The 17,228-nt window shown below is 55.4% G+C and overlaps 1 protein-coding gene and 2 pseudogenes across 1 annotated transcript; all 3 read right to left on the bottom strand.

Moving 5' to 3' along the window:
- Window positions 1-556: 556 nt before the first annotated feature.
- On the bottom strand, window positions 557-3,573 carry LOC130258889 (protocadherin beta-15-like; annotated as a pseudogene).
- A 1,727-nt stretch (window positions 3,574-5,300) lies between these two features.
- Window positions 5,301-8,471, bottom strand: LOC130258556 (protocadherin beta-15-like; annotated as a pseudogene).
- Window positions 8,472-8,703: 232 nt separating this feature from the next.
- On the bottom strand, window positions 8,704-17,132 carry LOC130258952 (uncharacterized). The gene is made up of 2 exons (XM_056502703.1): window positions 14,614-17,132; window positions 8,704-12,590 (listed from the first exon to the last, which is right to left on the bottom strand). Exons 1-2 carry the CDS (start codon window positions 17,031-17,033, stop codon window positions 10,052-10,054), a joined length of 4,959 nt encoding a protein of 1,652 aa, XP_056358678.1. The 5' UTR covers window positions 17,034-17,132; the 3' UTR covers window positions 8,704-10,051.
- Window positions 17,133-17,228: the final 96 nt, after the last annotated feature.

The following is a 17,228-nucleotide window of genomic DNA, read 5'->3' as shown; positions in this document are numbered from 1 at the left end:
CTTTTGAATCTGCAGAGTTGGAATGGCCAGCATTGCAGAAGGTGGGTGGGACAAATTCATTGTTTCACTTGACAGAGGCAATGAGGAATCTGCAGATGCACAAGGGCCATACAGACAGATATACTGAGAAAAAGGATTACAAAGAGAGCTCACCTATCTGATACAGAGATATCCAGAACCCCAGAAAGAAAAAGCTGCATGCTAACATAACATCATGACACAGTATTCAGAACTACCCTGCTTTTCTAAGATGACAAAAGGATTTTGGGCCATTTTAGCAAGTGTGAGGTTTCCCTACACAATTTTCCCATTAAGCTATAAAAAGAAATAGGAATTCAAAGATCTTGTCTTACAGCAAGAGACTAAACAGCAAAGCTGGGAATGCATGACCAAAGTCGATTAGAAATAGCTGTGACAGAGGAAAACTCAACTATTGTCTGAGGGAGAGAATCAGAGAAAGTTTTTTTCGACATTTTTGGATTTGGTGAGGAAGACACATTTTATTCTGATCGGGAATTCGTAGGAAATTTGTTTGCAAATTGGATGCAGAGGTTTTATCTGGAGGAACCATGGCAACATGCAGAAACTCGGATCCTTTCCTCCCATGAGCCATGAAGCCTCCGGCTGTGCAGACACTGGGCTAATTGAAGGCAAGAGCGTTGAACTGTCGTGTAGAGAGAGTCCCAGCGTTGTCTGGTGCCATGTCCTCTGTGCTGACAGGGACACAGGGGAAATCCTGTTCCTGCTCCTGGGGGCCCTGGCCCGTGGCGCAGTGCTGTGCTGGCAGGCTGGGCAGGATGGGCTTGAGGAATTGGAACTCGCTGTTGCCCCGAGCCCGTGGTGAGGCTGATCTCGTAGCAATAGGCGCGGGGCAGGGTCCCTGCAGCGGCTGCATCGGCCAGGCCGCTCTGCAAGTTGTGGGCACCAGAAAGCACATGGGCAGCCTTCAGCTCCTTGCTCTTGCACACCTTGCGAGCCACAAAGAGCGCGGAGGAGATAAGGAAGAGGAGCGAGACAAAGACCAAGGAAATGATTAAATAGGTGGTCAGGGAGTCGCCCTGCTCGTCTGCGGGCGGGCTGCTGTGCGGGAGGCGCACGTCGGAGAAGTCCTTGAGCAGGAGCGCGCTCAGAGCTGCCGTGGCTGACAGCGGGGGCTTGCCGTTGTCCCGGACCAGGACAAGGAGCTTGTGCTTCACGCTGTCCCTCTCTGTCACCGGCCTCTTGAGACGCACCTCGCCGCTCTGCACACCCACGCTGAACAGGCCGGGCTCGGTGGCCCTGAGCAGGTGATACGAGAGCCAGGAGTTCTGTCCGGAGTCGGCATCGACGGCCACCACTTTGGTGATGAGGTAGCCCGGCTCGGCCGACACGGGCACGAGCTCGCTGGACGCTGGGCTGCTGTCCTGGGCCGGGTAGAGCACGAGCGGTGCATTGTCATTCTCGTCCAGCACCACGAGGCGCACGGTGACGTTGGCTCGCAGGGGAGGAGAGCCCGCGTCAGAGGCGCTGACCGTCACCTCGCTCTGCCGCAAGCGCTCGTAGTCCAGGGGCCGCAGCACAAACACGTGTCCGTTCTCAGAGTTCACCGAGATGCAGGAGCACGAGGGCCGCTCTGCCGCCGCCACCGGGGCCAGCGAATAGGTCACCTTGGCATTGAGCCCCACGTCAGCATCTGCAGCACTCACGGCTCCCACAAACACCGTGGGCGCGTTGTTCTCCCGCACGTACATGGTGTAGGACGTCTGGTTGAAGACGGGCGCGTTGTCATTGACGTCCGAGATGTCCAAGGTGAAGGTGTGCGTGCTTGTGAGAGGAGGCGAGCCCGCATCTGCTGCTGTGACACTGAGCACGTAGCGAGCCGTGTGCTCGCGGTCCAGCGCGCTCACTGTCACCAGCTCATAGTAATTCTTGTAGGCTGGCCGCAGGGAGAAGAAGAGCTGATCGTCCAGGGCACACGAGATCTTCCCGTTGGCACCAGAATCGCGGTCCCTGACCGTAAACAGGGCAACCACGGTGCCGGGCACTGTGTTCTCGGGGAGGGGACTGCTGAAGGAGCTGACCGCCAGCTCTGGGGCATTGTCATTCACATCCACCACCTCCACCTGCACTTTGCAGATTGCTGAGAGCCCCCCACCATCTGTGGCCCTCACACTGAGCTCGTGAGTGTCTGCTTCCTCGAAGTCCAGGGGTTTTGTGAGTTTAATCTTTCCAGTAATGGGATCAATCTCAAATGCTGGGTTCCTCTGTTTCACTGGTTCACTGAGTTCATAGGAAATGTTCCCATTAGCTCCTGAATCCTGATCTGTTGCCAGCACAGTCAGAATCATAGAACCTTCTGGCATGTTCTCCAGAACCTTTACAATGTACACGTCCTGTGTGAAGATGGGAGCATTGTCATTTACATCTAGAATGACAATGTGGACTTCCGTGGTGCCAGTCCTGGGAGGAGAGCCCCCATCTTCAGCAATAACACTGAAGCTCATCTCTGCCTGCTCCTCTCTGTCAAGCGGTTTTTCCAAGACCAGTTCCAGGTATTTCTTTCCTGCAATCCGAGTTCCATAGGAAACACTAAAATACCCGTTTTTAGGAGAGATGATGTACGCCTGGACTGTGTTGCTGCCAATATCGAGATCCCGAGCCACCTCTAGTGGGAAACGAGTGCCCGGGTCACTCCTTTCCGGAATCTTAAATATGACACTTTCCGCGGGGAAGAAGGGTGAATTGTCATTGATATCTTCCAGGGATACCTCGACCCGAAAGAACTGCAGGGGGTCGGAGAGCAGCAGCTCGAAGGGGAGCATGCAGGTGGCCGAGTGGGCGCACAGCTCCTCCCGGTCGAGCCTCCCCGCCACGAGGAGGCGGCCGGAGCCGCGGTCTAAGCGCAAATGCTGCCGGCCGTCCTCCGAGAGCAGGCGGGCGCGGCGAGCCGACAGCTGCGGCGGCGTCAGCCCCGCGTCCTCCGCCAGCTTGCCGACCAGGGAGCCGCTTTCCGCCTCCTCGGCTACGGAGTAGCGGATGGGCTCGGCGCGAGCGAGCGGCAGCGCCAGGAAAGCAGAGAGACAAAGCACTTGCCTTGCGATCGCCATGGCGCGGCGGCGGCGGCGGCCGGGCTCGGTGTGGGGGATGTCCCGGGCGATTGGCGGCGGAAAGCGGCGAAGTGGGGGACGGGCGCCTTCCCTGGCTGGGTGAGATTCCGCCGGCGGCTCGGTGTGTGTGCCGGGGTGTGTCGGCAGCGGGTGACACGGGGCAGCGCTCGCCGGTGCAGCCGCTGCCACCTCCGCCCGGCTCGGCTCTGCCGGTTCGGGCTGAGATATCACAGACTGGGCAGGGCTCTGCGGGTCCTCTCTGTGCTCTGCTGTGCTGGGCTGGGCTCTGCTGGGCTGGGCTGGGCCGGGCTTTGCTGGGCTGGGCCGGGCTCGGCCGCCTCCGCTGCCGCAGCCGCTCGGCGCCGCCTTGGCCGAGGGCACCACCCAGCGGTGCGCGCTGGGACTGCACCCGCCGCCGCCCGCAGCCCGCGCTGCCGCTCGCTCCGGGCCGCGATTCCGAACCTCCCGAGACACCCGGCCGCAAGAACCGAACGCGGCCTTTTCCAGCCCAGCCTAAAGCCGGGGCTGAGCCCGCAACAGTCAAGCCTCATGGCCCGGCACGACAAACGGCACAGGGACAGGGCGTTTGTGGCAGCACGGGCATGCAGTGAACATTCTTCCTGCTGCATCTGCAAACCCAATAGATGTACCCAACCAATATTTCTTCTGTCAGGAGTCACAGTTAGAAGGTGACTCTCAGAATGTGGAAAAGAATAGAGAGGGCTTTCCCAAAAAGAACGTCTCTAACGAGTTTTCTATGTCCACTGAACGAGTCAGCATGTTCTCTTTATTTCAGTTCTAATGCGTTTTTACATCTATAAACCCTGATTATTTCCAGTTTACAGCATTAAAATGCAAAACCTCTGCACAATACAGTGTGAGGGAGGCTTTACAAGTATTTCATGCATCATGGACATCATTCAAAAAACCAGTTATTTTAGTAGGAGTGTCAGTCGTTCTCAAGAGGAACAGGCAAGGAAATGCTCCCACACAGTAGAGAGAGCAGAACAAAGGGCAAAACAGAGAAAGGAATTGCTCAAACACAAACGGAGGAAGTCATAGGAGGGCAGCTTTCTAGTCCTAACAAGATGCCACTGAATTCTAAAATAAGAATGAGGAAACAAATCTCGAAGTCCTGTTTTCAAGTTCTTTCTGATTCCACATCTAGAAAATTATCTTTCATGGCCATGTGGCCTTTTCATGCAGACCAAGACAATTAATAAGTTTATGTGACTCTCTACAATTCTAGCCTACCCTAACACAGCTGCTACTGCTCTATTTCCAAGACAATCTGAGGGGGACAGAACACTCAACCCACAGAAATTCCGAATGAAGATATTGTTGTACATTTTCCTGCTCCTCTCTACCTTGAAGAACATGAGTCCTTGGGACTCATAGGGTCAAAATAGCCTTTGACTCCATTCCTTCTCTAGAGGAACAGGCAAGGTAATGCTCCAGCAAAGATGAGAGAGGAGGAAGGGCAAAACAGAGAATGGCAATGCCCCAACACAAATGTAGAAAGTCATATGAGTACAGCTTTCTACGGCCAACACGAAGCCATCGAATTCAGAAAGGAGAATGATGAAACAAAACATGTTTTCAGCTTCTTCCTGATTCTAACTCCAGATAATGTTCTTCTACATACATGTGGCTTTTTCTTGCAAACAAATAAATCCAATAAATTTTCATGCTTCTCTACAATTATAGTCTACTCTAACACTTCTGCTGCTGCTGTTTTACAAGTCATTCTGTGCAGGACAGATCACTGAACCCACAGGTAATCCAAAGGAAGATTTTGTTGTGGATTTCCTGTTTCTCTCTGCCTTGAAGACAATGAAAAGCTTGGACATATAGGGTCAAAATAGCCTTTAACCTTGCAGAGCTGTAATTGCCACCATTGCAATTGCTGGATGGGACAAAATCACTGATTCACTAGACTAGGCAGTGAAGAATCTGCAGATGCACAAGGGCCATACAGACAGATATACTGAGAAAAAGAATAACACAGAGAGCCTACCCATCTCAGAGACATCCAGAACCCCAGAAAGAAAAAGCTTCATGCTAACAAAGAATCACGACACAGTATTCAGAACTAACTTGCTTTTCTGAGCTGGGAGAAAGAACTCTGAGCCATTTTACCAAGTGTGAGATTTGTCTACTCAATTTTCCCATTAAGCATTAGAAAGATAAAGGAATCCAAAGGTCTTCTGGCAGCAAGGGGCACTAGAGGAAAATTGGGAGTGCATGACTAAAGCTAATAAATGGCTATGACAGAGATAAAATAGACTATTGCCTGAGGGAGAGAATCTGAGTAAGGATTTTTCCATATCTTTGCTTTTGGTGTAGAAGACGAATTATATTCTGACAGGGAAATGGCAGGAAATTTGCCATGCTAAGTGGATACAGAGGTTTTCTCTAAAGGAACAATTGCCAAGTGTGACAGCTTGAATCCCCTCCTCCCATAGCCATGAAGCCTCTGGCTGTGCAGACCCTGGGCTAGTTCAAGGCAAGAGCGTTAAATTGTCGTGCAGAGAGAGTCCCAGCATTGTCTGGTGCCATGTCCTCTGTGCTGACAGGGACACAGGGGAAATCCTGTTGCTGTTCCTGGGGGCCCTGGCCCGTGGCGCAGTGCTGTGCTGGCAGGCTGGGCAGGATGGGCTTGAGGAATTGGAACTCGCTGTTGCCCGAGCCCGTGGTGAGGCTGATCTCGTAGCAATAGGCGCGGGGCAGGGTCCCTGCAGCGGCTGCATCGGCCAGGCCGCTCTGCAAGTTGTGGGCACCAGAAAGCACATGGGCAGCCTTCAGCTCCTTGCTCTTGCACACCTTGCGAGCCACAAAGAGCGCGGAGGAGATGAGGAAGAGGAGCGAGACAAAGACCAAGGAAATGATTAAATAGGTGGTCAGGGAGTCGCCCTGCTCGTCTGCGGGCGGGCTGCTGTGCGGGAGGCGCACGTCGGAGAAGTCCTTGAGCAGGAGCGCGCTCAGAGCTGCCGTGGCTGACAGCGGGGGCTTGCCGTTGTCCCGGACCAGGACAAGGAGCTTGTGCTTCACGCTGTCCCTCTCTGTCACCGGCCTCTTGAGACGCACCTCGCCGCTCTGCACACCCACGCTGAACAGGCCGGGCTCGGTGGCCCTGAGCAGGTGGTACGAGAGCCAGGAGTTCTGTCCGAGTCGGCATCGACGGCCACCACCTTGGTGATGAGGTAGCCCGGCTCGGCCGACACGGGCACGAGCTCGCTGGACGCTGGGCTGCTGTCCTGGGCCGGGTAGAGCACGAGCGGTGCATTGTCATTCTCGTCCAGCACCACGAGGCGCACGGTGACGTTGGCTCGCAGGGGAGGAGAGCCCGCGTCAGAGGCGCTGACCGTCACCTCGCTCTGCCGCAAGCGCTCGTAGTCCAGGGGCCGCAGCACAAACACGTGTCCGTTCTCAGAGTTCACCGAGATGCAGGAGCACGAGGGCCGCTCTGCCGCCGCCACCGGGGCCAGCGAATAGGTCACCTTGGCATTGAGCCCCACGTCAGCATCTGCAGCGCTCACGGCTCCCACAAACACCGTGGGCGCGTTGTTCTCCCGCACGTACATGGTGTAGGACGTCTGGTTGAAGACGGGCGCGTTGTCATTGACGTCCGAGATGTCCACGGTGAAGGTGTGCGTGCTTGTGAGAGGAGGCGAGCCCGCATCTGCTGCTGTGACACTGAGCACGTAGCGAGCCGTGTGCTCGCGGTCCAGCGCGCTCACTGTCACCAGCTCATAGTAATTCTTGTAGGCTGGCCGCAGGGAGAAGAAGAGCTGATCGTCCAGGGCACACGAGATCTTCCCGTTGGCACCAGAATCGCGGTCCCTGACCGTAAACAGGGCAACCACGGTGCCGGGCACTGTGTTCTCGGGGAGGGGACTGCTGAAGGAGCTGACCGTCAGCTCTGGGGCATTGTCATTCACATCCACCACCTCCACCTGCACTTTGCAGATTGCTGAGAGCCCCCCACCATCTCTGGCCCTCACACTAAGCTCGTGAGTTTCTGCTTCTTCGAAGTCCAGAGGTTTTGTGATTTTAATTTCGCCAATTCTGGGATCAATCACAAATGCTGAGTCGTTCTCTCCCTCTGCCTGGCTGAGTCCATAGGAGATGTCCCCATTAACTCCTGCATCCTGATCGGTTGCCAGCACAGAGAGAACCACAGAGCCTTCTGGCTTGTTCTCCAGCACCTTTGCAATATAAACCTCCTTTGTGAAGATGGGAGCATTGTCATTTACATCTAGAATGACAATTTTCACTTCGGTGGTGCCACTTCGGGGTGGAGATCCCCCATCTTCAGCAATGAGACTGAAACTCATCTCTGCGTGCTCCTCTCTGTCTAGAGACTTTTCCAAGACTAGTTCCAGATACTTTTTACCTATAATCGTTGTCCCATAAGAGACACTGAAATACTCGCTCCCGGGCGAGATGCTGTACGCCTGGATTGCGTTGCTGACAATATCGAGATCCCGAGCCACCTCCAGTGGGAAACGAGAGCCCGGATCGCTTTTTTCCGGGATTTCAAAGGTGACTCGTTTTTCGGGGAAGACGGGCGAATGGTCATTGATATCTTCCAGGGATACCTCGACCCGAAAGAACTGCAGGGGGTCGGAGAGCAGCAGCTCGAAGGGGAGCATGCAGGTGGCCGAGTGGGCGCACAGCTCCTCCCGGTCGAGCCTCCCCGCCACGAGGAGGCGGCCGGAGCCGCGGTCTAAGCGCAAATGCTGCCGGCCGTCCTCCGAGAGCAGGCGGGCGCGGCGAGCCGACAGCTGCGGCGGCGTCAGCCCCGCGTCCTCCGCCAGCTTGCCGACCAGGGAGCCGCTTTCCGCCTCCTCGGCTACGGAGTAGCGGATGGGCTCGGCGCGAGCGAGCGGCAGCGCCAGGAAAGCAGAGAGACAAAGCACTTGCCTTGCGATCGCCATGGCGCGGCGGCGGCGGCGGCGGCCGGGCTCGGTGTGGGGGATGTCCCGGGCGATTGGCGGCGGAAAGCGGCGAAGTGGGGGACGGGCGCCTTCCCTGGCTGGGTGAGATTCCGCCGGCGGCTCGGTGTGTGTGCCGGGGTGTTACGGCAGCGGGTTACACGGGGCAGCGCTCGCCGGTGCTGCCGCTGCTACCTCCGCCCGGCTCGGCTGGGCTAATCCTCTATGCGCTGAGCTTAGCTGCGCTGTGCTGGGCTGGTCTCTACTGGGCTGGGCTCTGCTGGGCTGGGCTGGGCTCTGCTGGGCTGGGCCGGGCTCGGCCGCCTCCGCTGCCGCAGCCGCTCGGCGCCGCCTTGGCCGAGGGCACCACCCAGCGGTGCGCGCTGGGACTGCACCCGCCGCCGCCCGCAGCCCGCGCTGCCGCTCGCCCCGGGCCGCGATTCCGAACCTCCCGAGACACCGGACAGCGGGATCCGAACGCGGCCATTCCTAGTCCAGCCCAAAGCCGAGACTGCGCCAACGACCCAAGCTGCTTTTCCCAGTTCGACAAACCGCACATGAATCGGGCGATGTTGACAGCACGGGCGTGTAGTGAACACTCTTCCTGCTGCATCTCCAAACTCAGGAGCTGGACCCACAAAATATTGTTTTTTTTTGTCGCGGGACATAGTGAGAAAGAAACTCTCAGAATTTTTAAAATATTGAAAAGCTTTCTAGTAATGAACGTCCCTGCAAAGACTTCTTTCTCCATGAAAGGACTCATGGTGTTCTCTTTATTTCTTTTCTACATATCTTTTAAATTTTTAAATTCGGAGGTATAGCATTTTACAACCTGAAACTGTATAACTTCAGCACAACAAGGAATGCGGGAGTCTTTTTGGATATTCCATGCATCACATACATCATTCAAAGAACCAGCTACTATAGATCGCGTGGAAGTCCTTCTCTTAATGAACAGACAAAACATTGTTCAGAGAGTAGTACTAGGTAACTAGCAGGTCTAGTAGGACTAGGAAAATGGGAAATCAAATGCTCTATCACAATACGAGATTGTCACGTGGGAACAACTTTCTACTGCTGAGAAGAAAACCCTGAATTTGAAACAGGACTCAGAATTAAAACTCAAATTCCATTTTCTAAGGTTTTGATTTTATGCTCAGAAAATTGTCTTTGAGGGACCTAGGGTGTTTTCATGCACCCAAAGACAATGAATAAGTTTTCATGAGTTTGTATTGTTATAGCCAGTCCAAACACAGCTTATCCTTACCCTGCTGCATTTGCAAGGCAAACCCAAGGACACAGAACACCGAACACACATTTCCAGGTCAAAGGGGTTATTTTGTTTAATTCTTTGCTGCTCTTGTCTACCCTGAAAGGATCAAAACAAAAGATCCTTGCCTGCTGAGCTGGAGTGACTGCACTGTAGCGGTTGCATGGAGTCAACTCCCCATTTCACAGCACAGCACAGCACAGCTGAAGCATATGCAGATGCACAATGGTCATGCAAACAGACATGCTTAGAAAAAGAATAGAACGCAGAGCCCACACATCTCTAACAGAGAAATTCAAAACTCCAAAATAAAAAGATGTGTGCTAACAGAATAGCATGACACAGTATTCAGAACTACCTTGCTTATCTGAGCTGGGAAAAGAGCTCTGTGTCATGTCAGCAACTGTGATATTTGTCTAAAGGACTGTTACATTAAGCTAAAACAATGAGTAAGAAGTCAAAGGACAGGCCTGACAGTAAGACTTGTAAGAGGAAAACTGGGAGTCCATGAATAAATCCTATCAGAAATGGCAGTGACAATAGTGAAATGGACAATTTTGTGAGGAAGAGAATCTGAGGATTTTTTTCTTCCTTATGAGTGCTTTTAGAGATAAAGTTCAGAATGACTTGAAATTTGTAGGAAATTTGCTATGCAAATTGGACACACAGGTTTGGTCTGGAGGAATCATTTCCACACGCAGCAGCTCAGATCCCCTCCTCCTATGAGTCATGAAGCCTCTGGATAGGCACATCCTGACCTAGTTAAAAGCAAGAGAATTAAACTGTCTAGCAGAGAGTGTCCCAGCATTGTCTGGTGCCATGTCCTCTGTGCTGACAGGGACACAGGGGAAATCCTGTTGCTGTTCCTGGGGGCCCTGGCCCGTGGCGCAGTGCTGTGCTGGCAGGCTGGGCAGGATGGGCTTGAGGAATTGGAACTCGCTGTTGCCCGAGCCCGTGGTGAGGCTGATCTCGTAGCAATAGGCGCGGGGCAGGGTCCCTGCAGCGGCTGCATCGGCCAGGCCGCTCTGCAAGTTGTGGGCACCAGAAAGCACATGGGCAGCCTTCAGCTCCTTGCTCTTGCACACCTTGCGAGCCACAAAGAGCGCGGAGGAGATGAGGAAGAGGAGCGAGACAAAGACCAAGGAAATGATTAAATAGGTGGTCAGGGAGTCGCCCTGCTCGTCTGTGGGCGGGCTGCTGTGCGGGAGGCGCACGTCGGAGAAGTCCTTGAGCAGGAGCGCGCTCAGAGCTGCCGTGGCTGACAGCGGGGGCTTGCCGTTGTCTCGGACCAGGACAAGGAGCTTGTGCTTCACGCTGTCCCTCTCTGTCACCGGCCTCTTGAGACGCACCTCGCCGCTCTGCACACCCACGCTGAACAGGCCGGGCTCGGTGGCCCTGAGCAGGTGGTACGAGAGCCAGGAGTTCTGTCCGGAGTCGGCATCGACGGCCACCACTTTGGTGATGAGGTAGCCCGGCTCGGCCGACACGGGCACGAGCTCGCTGGACGCTGGGCTGCTGTCCTGGGCCGGGTAGAGCACGAGCGGTGCATTGTCATTCTCGTCCAGCACCACGAGGCGCACGGTGACGTTGGCTCGCAGGGGAGGAGAGCCCGCGTCAGAGGCGCTGACCGTCACCTCGCTCTGCCGCAAGCGCTCGTAGTCCAGGGGCCGCAGCACAAACACGTGTCCGTTCTCAGAGTTCACCGAGATGCAGGAGCACGAGGGCCGCTCTGCCGCCGCCACCGGGGCCAGCGAATAGGTCACCTTGGCATTGAGCCCCACGTCAGCATCTGCAGCGCTCACGGCTCCCACAAACACCGTGGGCGCGTTGTTCTCCCGCACGTACATGGTGTAGGACGTCTGGTTGAAGACGGGCGCGTTGTCATTGACGTCCGAGATGTCCACGGTGAAGGTGTGCGTGCTTGTGAGAGGAGGCGAGCCCGCATCTGCTGCTGTGACACTGAGCACGTAGCGAGCCGTGTGCTCGCGGTCCAGCGCGCTCACTGTCACCAGCTCATAGTAATTCTTGTAGGCTGGCCGCAGGGAGAAGAAGAGCTGATCGTCCAGGGCACACGAGATCTTCCCGTTGGCACCAGAATCGCGGTCCCTGACCGTAAACAGGGCAACCACGGTGCCGGGCACTGTGTTCTCGGGGAGGGGACTGCTGAAGGAGCTGACCGTCAGCTCTGGGGCATTGTCATTCACATCCACCACCTGCACCAGCACTTTGCAGATTGCTGAGAGCCCCCCACCATCTGTGGCCCTCACAATCAGCTCGTGAGTCTCTGCTTCCTCGAAGTCCAGGGGTTTTGTGATTTTAATTTCGCCAGTTGTGGGATCAATCACAAATGCTGAGTCGCTCTGCCCCACTGCCTGGTTGAGTTGATAGGAGATGTCTCCATTAACTCCTGCATCTTTATCTGTTGCCAACACAGTCAGAATCACAGAACCTTCTGGCATGTTCTCCTGAACCTTTCCAATATACACCTGCTGTGTGAACACAGGAGCATTGTCATTTACATCTAGAATGACAATTTTCACTTCGGTGGTGCCACTTCTGGGAGGAGAGCCCCCGTCTTCAGCAATAACACTGAAACTCATCTCTTCCTGCTCCTCCCTATCTAGCGCCTTTTCCAACACCAGTTCAAGAAATTTGTTATCCTCATCCCGAGTCCCATAAAAGAGACTAAAGTAATCATTCGCAGGAGTGATGCTGTACGCCTGGATGTTATTGCTACCAATATCGGGATCTTGAGCCATCTCCAGTGGAAAACGTGAACCGGGATCGCTCGTTTCTGGGATTCTAAATGTGATTAGATGTTCACGAAAAACAGGCGAATGGTCATTGATATCGTTCAGAGTTACCTCAACCCGAAAGAACTGCAGGGGGTCGGAGAGCAGCAGCTCGAAGGGGAGCATGCAGGTGGCCGAGTGGGCGCACAGCTCCTCCCGGTCGAGCCTCCCCGCCACGAGGAGGCGGCCGGAGCCGCGGTCTAAGCGCAAATGCTGCCGGCCGTCCTCCGAGAGCAGGCGGGCGCGGCGAGCCGACAGCTGCGGCGGCGTCAGCCCCGCGTCCTCCGCCAGCTTGCCGACCAGGGAGCCGCTTTCCGCCTCCTCGGCTACGGAGTAGCGGATGGGCTCGGCGCGAGCGAGCGGCAGCGCCAGGAAAGCAGAGAGACAAAGCACTTGCCTTGCGATCGCCATGGCGCAGCGGCGGCGGCGGCGGCCGGGCTCGGTGTGGGGGATGTCCCGGGCGATTGGCGGCGGAAAGCGGCGAAATCGGGAATGGGCGCCTTCCCTGGCTGGGTGAGATTCCGCCGGCGGTTCGGAAAGCAGCCGGGGTGATCCTGCAGCGGGTGACACGGGGCAGCGCTCGCCGGTGCCGCTGCTGGCACGTCTATCTCGCTCGGCTGTGCCGATCCGAGATGCGCTGAAATACTCTGTGCTCTGCTGGGCTGGTTTCTGCTGTGCTGGGCGCTGCCGGTCTCTGATGTGCTGTGCCGGGCTCTGCTGGGCTGGGCTCTGCTGGGCTGGGCTGGGCTCTGCTGGGCTGGGCTGGGCCGGGCTCGGCCGCCTCCGCTGCCGCAGCCGCTCGGCGCCGCCTTGGCCGAGGGCACCACCCAGCGGTGCGCGCTGGGACTGCACCCGCCGCCGCCCGCAGCCCGCGCTGCCGCTCGCCCCGGGCCGCGATTCCGAACCTCCCGAGACACCCGGCCGCAAGAACCGAACGCGGCCTTTCCCAGCCCAGCCTAAAGCCGAGGCTCAGCCCAAGACAATCAAGCCTCATGGCCCGGAACCACAAACCGCACAGGGGCAGGACGTTTGTAGAAGCACGGGCTTGCAATGAACAGTCTTCCTGCTACATCTGGAAACCCGGTACCTGTACCCACAAAATATTGCTCTTGTCAAGGATTATAGCGAGAAAGTAACTCTCAGAATCTGAAAAAGTCTTGCCCTGGCTTTCCCAGAAAGATCAAATTATTCGATGTCTATAAAAAGAGTCATAGTTTAGTCTTTATTTCGGTTCTGTATAGGTTTTTGAAAATTTAAACTCACAGGAATACCGATTTACAATATTTAAATGTATAACTTCAGCACAACACAGCTTGAGGAATACTTTTTGTGAGTATTCCATGCATCACAGACATTATTCAAACAACCATTTATTATAGATGGGGTGGCAGTTCTTATCTAGAGGAAACGGCTCAGTACAATGCATGTGCCGTTCTGAAGGTAGATGGAGATAGGGCAAAAATGGAAATGCAAAGGCTCAAAGAGAAATGGAAAAAATCCTGTCAATATAGCTTTCTACTCCTAAAAGGAAAAAGCCACCGAATTCAGAAATGGAATGAGGAAACAAATCTCAATGCCCTGTTCTCAAGTTATTCTTCATTCTAAATTCAGGAAACTATCTTTGCTAGACTTGGAATATTTTCATGCCCACAAAGACAATGAATATTTTTTTATGACTCTCTACAGTTACTGCCTGCCCTAACAGATCTGCTGTTGCTATATTTGCAAGAAAATTCGAGGGGGTAGAACACCAAACCCATAGACAGGCCAGGGGAAGATTTTGTTGTGCATTTTCCTGCACCTCTCTGCTTTGAAGAAGATGATACTCTGGGACTCAGAGAGTCAAAATAGCCTTTGACCCAGCAGAGCTGGATTTGCCAGCATTGGAATGGCTGGATGGGACAAATTCACATTTTCTCTGGTCTCAAGCAATGAAGCATCTGCAGATGCACAAGGGCTGTATAGACAGACATGCAGAGAAGGAAATATAACACACAGACATAGCCCACCAATCTCAGACAGAGAAATCCAAACCCTAGGAAAAAAAAAAAAAAAAAAGCCATAAGCTAAGGGATCATCATGACACGGTATTCAGAACTAACATGACTTTATGAGTTGCCAAAAGAGTTTGTGTCCTTTCCGCAAGCTTGAGATTAATCTCTCCAACAGTGGCATTGATCTGAAACAAGGATAAGGACTCCAAGGTCTGGTCTGACAGCAAGAGACAAAAGAGCAAAGCTGGGAATACATTACTAAAGCCTAAAAGAAAAGATTGTGACAGAGCTAAAAAAGACAATTGTCGGACGAAAATAATCTGAGTACCATTTCTTTTTCCTTACTGCTTGTAGAGAGGAAGAGAAATTTTTCTCTGACTTAGTATTTCCAGAAAATTTGCTATGCCACTTGAGAGCAAAGTTTTCACTGGAGGAAACATTGCCACACAAGATAGCCGGGATCTACACCTCCCATGAGCCATGAAGCCGCTAGCTGTGCAGACCCAGAGCTAGTGAAAAGCAAGAGAATTAAACTGTCTTGCAGAGAGTGTCCCAGCATTGTCTGGTGCCATGTCCTCTGTGCTGACAGGGACACAGGGGAAATCCTGTTGCTGTTCCTGGGGGCCCTGGCCCGTGGCGCAGTGCTGTGCTGGCAGGCTGGGCAGGATGGGCTTGAGGAATTGGAACTCGCTGCTGCCCGAGCCCGTGGTGAGGCTGATCTCGTAGCAATAGGCGCGGGGCAGGGTCCCTGCAGCGGCTGCATCGGCCAGGCCGCTCTGCAAGTTGTGGGCACCAGAAAGCACATGGGCAGCCTTCAGCTCCTTGCTCTTGCACACCTTGCGAGCCACAAAGAGCGCGGAGGAGATGAGGAAGAGGAGCGAGACAAAGACCAAGGAAATTATTAAATAGGTGGTCAGGGAGTCGCCCTGCTCGTCTGCGGGCGGGCTGCTGTGCGGGAGGCGCACGTCGGAGAAGTCCTTGAGCAGGAGCGCGCTCAGAGCTGCCGTGGCTGACAGCGGGGGCTTGCCGTTGTCTCGGACCAGGACAAGGAGCTTGTGCTTCACGCTGTCCCTCTCTGTCACCGGCCTCTTGAGACGCACCTCGCCGCTCTGCACACCCACGCTGAACAGGCCGGGCTCGGTGGCCCTGAGCAGGTGGTACGAGAGCCAGGAGTTCTGTCCGGAGTCGGCATCGACGGCCACCACCTTGGTGATGAGGTAGCCCGGCTCGGCCGACACGGGCACGAGCTCGCTGGACGCTGGGCTGCTGTCCTGGGCCGGGTAGAGCACGAGCGGTGCATTGTCATTCTCGTCCAGCACCACGAGGCGCACGGTGACGTTGGCTCGCAGGGGAGGAGAGCCCGCGTCAGAGGCGCTGACCGTCACCTCGCTCTGCCGCAAGCGCTCGTAGTCCAGGGGCCGCAGCACAAACACGTGTCCGTTCTCAGAGTTCACCGAGATGCAGGAGCACGAGGGCCGCTCTGCCGCCGCCACCGGGGCCAGCGAATAGGTCACCTTGGCATTGAGCCCCACGTCAGCATCTGCAGCACTCACGGCTCCCACAAACACCGTGGGCGCGTTGTTCTCCCGCACGTACATGGTGTAGGACGTCTGGTTGAAGACGGGCGCGTTGTCATTGACGTCCGAGATGTCCACGGTGAAGGTGTGCGTGCTTGTGAGAGGAGGCGAGCCCGCATCTGCTGCTGTGACACTGAGCACGTAGCGAGCCGTGTGCTCGCGGTCCAGCGCGCTCACTGTCACCAGCTCATAGTAATTCTTGTAGGCTGGCCGCAGGGAGAAGAAGAGCTGATCGTCCAGGGCACACGAGATCTTCCCGTTGGCACCAGAATCGCGATCCCTGACCGTAAACAGGGCAACCACGGTGCCGGGCACTGTGTTCTCGGGGAGGGGACTGCTGAAGGAGCTGACCGTCAGCTCTGGGGCATTGTCATTCACATCCACCACCTCCACCAGCACTTTGCAAATTGCTGAGAGCCCCCCACCATCTGTGGCCCTCACAATCAGATCGTGAGTGTCTGCTTCCTCGAAGTCCAGGGATTTTGTGAGTTTTATTTCACCATTGCTGGGATCAATCACAAATGTTGAGTAGCTCTGTTCCTCTGCCTGGCTGAGTTCATAGGAGATGTCCCCATTAACTCCTGCATCCTGGTCAGTTGCCAGCACAGTCAGAACCAATGAGCCCTCTGGCATGTTCTCCAGGACCTTTCCAATATACACCTGCTGTGTGAAGCTGGGAGCATTGTCGTTTGCATCTAGAATGACAATTTTCACTTCGGTGGTGCCACTTCTTGGAGGAGAGCCCCCATCTTCAGCAATAACACTGAAACTCATCTCTGCCTGCTCCTCTCTGTCTAGCGGCTTTTCCAAAACGAGTTCAACATATTTGTCATCCTTAGTCCGAGTTCCATAGGTGACACTAATGTACTCGTTCTTGGGAGATATGATGTATGTCTGGATGCTATTGCTGCCAATATCGAGATCCCGAGCCCCTTCCATCGGAAAACGAGAGCCCAGGTCACTCGTTTCTGGAATTTTAAAAATTACATGTTTCTTTGGAAACACAGGCGAATGATCATTGATATCCTCTAGAAATACCTCAACCCGAAAGAACTGCAGGGGGTCGGAGAGCAGCAGCTCGAAGGGGAGCATGCAGGTGGCCGAGTGGGCGCACAGCTCCTCCCGGTCGAGCCTCCCCGCCACGAGGAGGCGGCCGGAGCCGCGGTCTAAGCGCAAATGCTGCCGGCCGTCCTCCGAGAGCAGGCGGGCGCGGCGAGCCGACAGCTGCGGCGGCGTCAGCCCCGCGTCCTCCGCCAGCTTGCCGACCAGGGAGCCGCTTTCCGCCTCCTCGGCTACGGAGTAGCGGATGGGCTCGGCGCGAGCGAGCGGCAGCGCCAGGAAAGCAGAGAGACAAAGCACTTGCCTTGCGATCGCCATGGCGCGGCGGCGGCGGCGGCGGCCGGGCTCGGTGTGGGGGATGTCCCGGGCGATTGGCGGCGGAAAGCGGCGAAGTGGGGGACGGGCGCCTTCCCTGGCTGGGTGAGATTCCGCCGGCGGCTCGGTGTGTGTGCCGGGGTGTTCCGGCAGCGGGTGACACGGGGCAGCGCTCGCCGGTACAGCGGCTGCCACCTC

This window comes from Oenanthe melanoleuca, chromosome 13 (genome assembly GCF_029582105.1).
Source record: "Oenanthe melanoleuca isolate GR-GAL-2019-014 chromosome 13, OMel1.0, whole genome shotgun sequence".
NCBI lineage: Eukaryota > Metazoa > Chordata > Aves > Passeriformes > Muscicapidae > Oenanthe > Oenanthe melanoleuca.
Note: the sequence above shows the minus strand (reverse complement) of the source record. Positions and strands in the feature narration are given on the sequence as shown.

What these genes read in the sequence shown, in the direction of transcription:
- LOC130258952 (XM_056502703.1), bottom strand. Translation starts at nt 17,033, where the DNA reads ATGGCGATCGCAAGGCAAGTGCTTTGTCTCTCTGCTTTCCTGGCGCTG. An exon ending in GGGACACTCTCTGCAAGACA is followed by an intron (nt 12,591 to 14,613) that starts GTTTAATTCTCT and finishes TCACCCAGCCAG; the next exon opens with GGAAGGCGCCCATTCCCGAT.